General features: G+C 32.7%; 1 protein-coding gene across 1 annotated transcript in view; it reads right to left on the reverse strand.

The window, feature by feature from the left end:
* Positions 1 to 4,112, reverse strand: part of IFT80 (intraflagellar transport 80) — a 117,185-nt gene that overhangs the window by 36,448 nt on the left and 76,625 nt on the right. The window contains 1 exon segment of the mRNA XM_012650422.1: positions 189 to 307. Coding sequence (XP_012505876.1) covers positions 189 to 307 — 119 coding nt within the window.

Raw genomic sequence — 4,112 nt, forward strand, 5'->3', positions numbered from 1 at the left:
GCACAAACTTTATTAGATCTATTTTTGCTGCTCATAGTTCACTTTTACTTCCTGGTTTGAGATAAATTCAGGATAGCTCAGGTTTTGCAAAAGTTAAGTTTAAACGAAACAATGTTGATGTGAAATCTTGAAAATAAATTCCTCATCACTGACAAAATTCTGGATTTTTAAAAAATGGAAATGCTTACGAGAACACATAACACTGAAGAGATGTTGAAACAACTAAGTGTGCATAGTTCAAAGATGCTTTAATGACTCTATCACGGAATTCCAGTAAATCCACTGCGTCATTAAGAACATTACGAACCTAAACAAGGAAAAATGAAATACCAACAAACAACATTAAAACATATCAAAATTCTAATTGGATAAGTTAGCAAAATTTTGAAACAAAAAAAGCCATGCATTGTTGATTATTTAATTACATAAAAACAAGGAATTCAGTAAGAACTAGGCATAAGATGGTATACTTGGGTATAAAAATCAATCAACGAAGTACAGATACAGAAAATCTCATAGAACTAAATAAAAAAAGATGTATAGATATTTCTAACCTGAAAGTGAAACTGAATGATGTAGCAATGGAGTGATAATATGAAAAATATTCTAACACTGAGATACAGTCAAAGGAGGGTGGAATACAGAGTTTGGAAAGAAACTATATGACTTCTGCCAAAAACAGTAGGACTATCTCTTTTTAGGGTTAGCTTTTACTTTAAAAGTTCTAAAGTAAGTTCTAAAAAAAAAAAAAAAATACCCACATAATTGTTTTAAAAATCAAAAGTAGAGTAGGAGGTATTGGTAAACAAATTGCATAGTGAAGAAGCCAAGCTACATAGAAAGGGCAAAGTATTTCCATATGCAAAAACACAGAGAAAATACATAAGAAAGCTAAATACTAACAAAGGGAGATTTGTCTCTGACAGTCAAAATTGTTATAAAATTTGTAAGACTAGTTTAAAAGGATTTTGGCATTTGGCAGTATTGGCCAAAAATCTTGAAGTTGATGAATAAAGTACAAAAAATTAAGAAAAATGTTGAGCAAATTAAACTTACCTAATCTCTGGTTAATACCAGAATGGATAAGGCTGTATAGTAAGAAGTGAAAAATTGAAAAAGAAAATGTAATTATACCTATCACTTAATATTTCTTTAAATGTTCCTCAAAATGTTATCATTTTTCTAAATACAATGTGACAATTACAGCATTAATGAACAATGAAAGGTTATAGAAAGAAAGATAGGAAGATAAAGTCAAATTTCTTATAACTATTTCTTCAAAGTATTTATACCTACCAGGCATTGCCATGGTCTTAACGTTTGTGTCCTCAAAATTCAATGTTGAAACTTAATCACCAATGTAATAGTATTGGCAGGTGGGGGCCTTTGGTAGGTTATTAGGACATGAAGCAAAGCTCTCATGTATGAATTCATGCCCTTATAAAAAAGGCCCCAGAGAGCTGCCTTGCCCCTTCCACCAAATGAGAACACAGCACGAAGGCACCATATATGAAGTAGAAAGTGGGCCCTCACCAGACACCAAATCTGCCAGCACCTTGATCTTGGACTTCCCAGCCTCCCATACTGTGAGAAATAAATTTCTGTTGTTTATAAGCTATGCAGATTATGGTATTTTGTTATAGCAGTCCAAACAGACTAAAACAGGTATATCATATTTTTACTATCAGCTTCCCAACTCCCATTCCACCAAAATATTATTACCATGACAAGAGACAGCAAAATTACATACATGCATGTATACTATTTGACCAGCATGCTCATTTCTAGAATTCTATGCCAAAGATAAACAAGCAAAACTATGAAATAACATATGTACAGGCTATTCACTACAGCACTATTGGTAATAGCAAAAGATTAGAAATAGCCCAAATGTCTATCAATAGAGGATAAGTTGAATAAACTAGGGTACATTCAGGGGAATACTATACAACTGTAAAAAGGAATAGGGATGATCTACAGAGTGATTCCTTAGGATACATTATAAGGTAAAAAATGCAAGATACAAAACAGAGTGAATAGTATACCTTTTATCTAAGAAAGGGAAGAATATGAAGGTATATGGATTTGCTTATTTTTTTAAAAAAAACAAGAAATCCTAAATTGCATTCAGTAACATATTATTAGAATAATATTAATATTAATATTAATATTGTTATTTTTAAACTATATTTTAGAATATAATATCTTCAGGAACCAAAATCTTCTTGCCAGATAAAAATTACACGTAAAATTCAAGCGTAAAACTCTATGACCTTAAATTTAAATTAGAAACCTCAATATAAACTCATGATGTGTCTTTATCTGTCAAAAACAAAACATTTAAAAGTAATGATCCAATCAGTAGCAATGGCCACACATAGCACCTGATTGTGGTCTCTAAATAACACTTCCCTCCAACAGAAACGAGGCCTTCTTGAAAAAATGGCTGATTCTAAGTCTGGATAGGAAATGTACAAAGGAAGCCTGGAACATCTTATCACATCAGAAAGCAAGGAAGCTCATTTAAATCATGTCAAAATAATACGGGAGCAAATTGGTCAAAGATGGGACAATTTGAGCATTAAAAAGAATAATGACTACAGTGGGTTGAAATACATCAAAAATGCTAAAATCTACAAGTTTATAATGATAACACGAACAACAACAAAAAAGACACTCATTGGGCATGCTAGGAAACTAATTCATTATTTGAAAACTGGTAAATAAAGGAAAATAATTCAGCATTTGTCTCACCTCAGGGTAACCAAATGGTTGATGAGGCAAAGTCTTTTACAGAAGAATTCTAGCTATTAATAATAAATGCAGAAGGAATGATAGAATTACAATATTATCATTTTATAACCCCCAATGAAAAATGGATATAGGTAACTATCATCAATGGCAGCTAAAAACATTAAGGCAGAAAGCCTAATGGGAAACTATGTGATAGATGAATCGGGTTTACAACATCTGAAAACACTGATCAATCTTAACATGACTAAAAGAGGGACAAGCAAACATATGTGCCTCCTGATATGATGCAATAGGAAATGTACAACATCACCTACAAAGTATTCTTTATGTTTATCAAGACTCTAAAATCTTACCAAGGTTCTAAACCTAATATCCAGTCTATGGGAAACACGGGATAGATGCACATGTTAAATGTAATCATACCACAAGGAAGCAATCAAATAAATGCAGAATGTGGGAAATTCAACAGAACAAATGACCTGGTTTCTTTAACAAGTAAACTATAAATAAATAAATAAGAAGGAAAAATTGTTTCAGACTTTAAAAGACTTGAGCCAAATTAACTAAATGCAACGTGGGACTTTATTTTCTGATACAAATAAACCAACTACAAAAATATATTTAGAAAATAATTGGAGAAATGTGACTTGTTACTGTGGAAAGATATTAGGAGACAACCAGGGAAATGTGAAATGTTACTATGGTAAAGTTAAAATGAAAATAGTTCTTTTTAGACATTTTTTTAAAAGTCTTTAAAAAGAGCAATGCGAAGACTATTGGGGAAGAAAAAGACACTAATATGTTTGCTTACCTCTTCAGTGGAGGAATTGATTGTAAAGAGGGGAGTAGTCTGATGACAAGTGTTTGAAAGAAGCTACATTTTTTTCAGGAAGAGGATGTCATGTGGTGTATGAACACTATGAATCAGAAATGAGGAATAAGGAAGATATCTATCCCACTTCCAGACCCAGTGATATGTGGCATTTAGAAGAAAAACACCCCTATTTGAGAAGGCTGTAGGAGAAACCTTCATCTCAGGAATCAGCTGTTTTTAATTAGAATCTCTCTTCAAATTTCCTAGGCCTCCAACTACACATATGAAGCAATTGGCTGTGGCTTTTTTGGGTCTCCTTTAGGAAGGAGAGAAACGAACTACCTCATACATCCCCATGCTTTGATTTCAAACAGAGACCTGGATCTGGTCCCTAGTCTGACTTTAAGTACTTTTAGTTCTCTTAGCTAGCAAGAGCTACTCTTTTCACTGCCTTTGCCTACCTGCTTCTGGAACTGAAGCAGGCCAGAGATTTCACTTAACACTTTGCATTTTTATTCTGTTTCTTGTCCACAGAAATGTTTAT

The sequence above is a fragment of the Propithecus coquereli genome, unplaced genomic scaffold (genome assembly GCF_000956105.1).
Source record: "Propithecus coquereli isolate 6110/MARCELLA unplaced genomic scaffold, Pcoq_1.0 Scaffold325, whole genome shotgun sequence".
NCBI classification, from domain to species: Eukaryota; Metazoa; Chordata; class Mammalia; order Primates; family Indriidae; genus Propithecus; species Propithecus coquereli.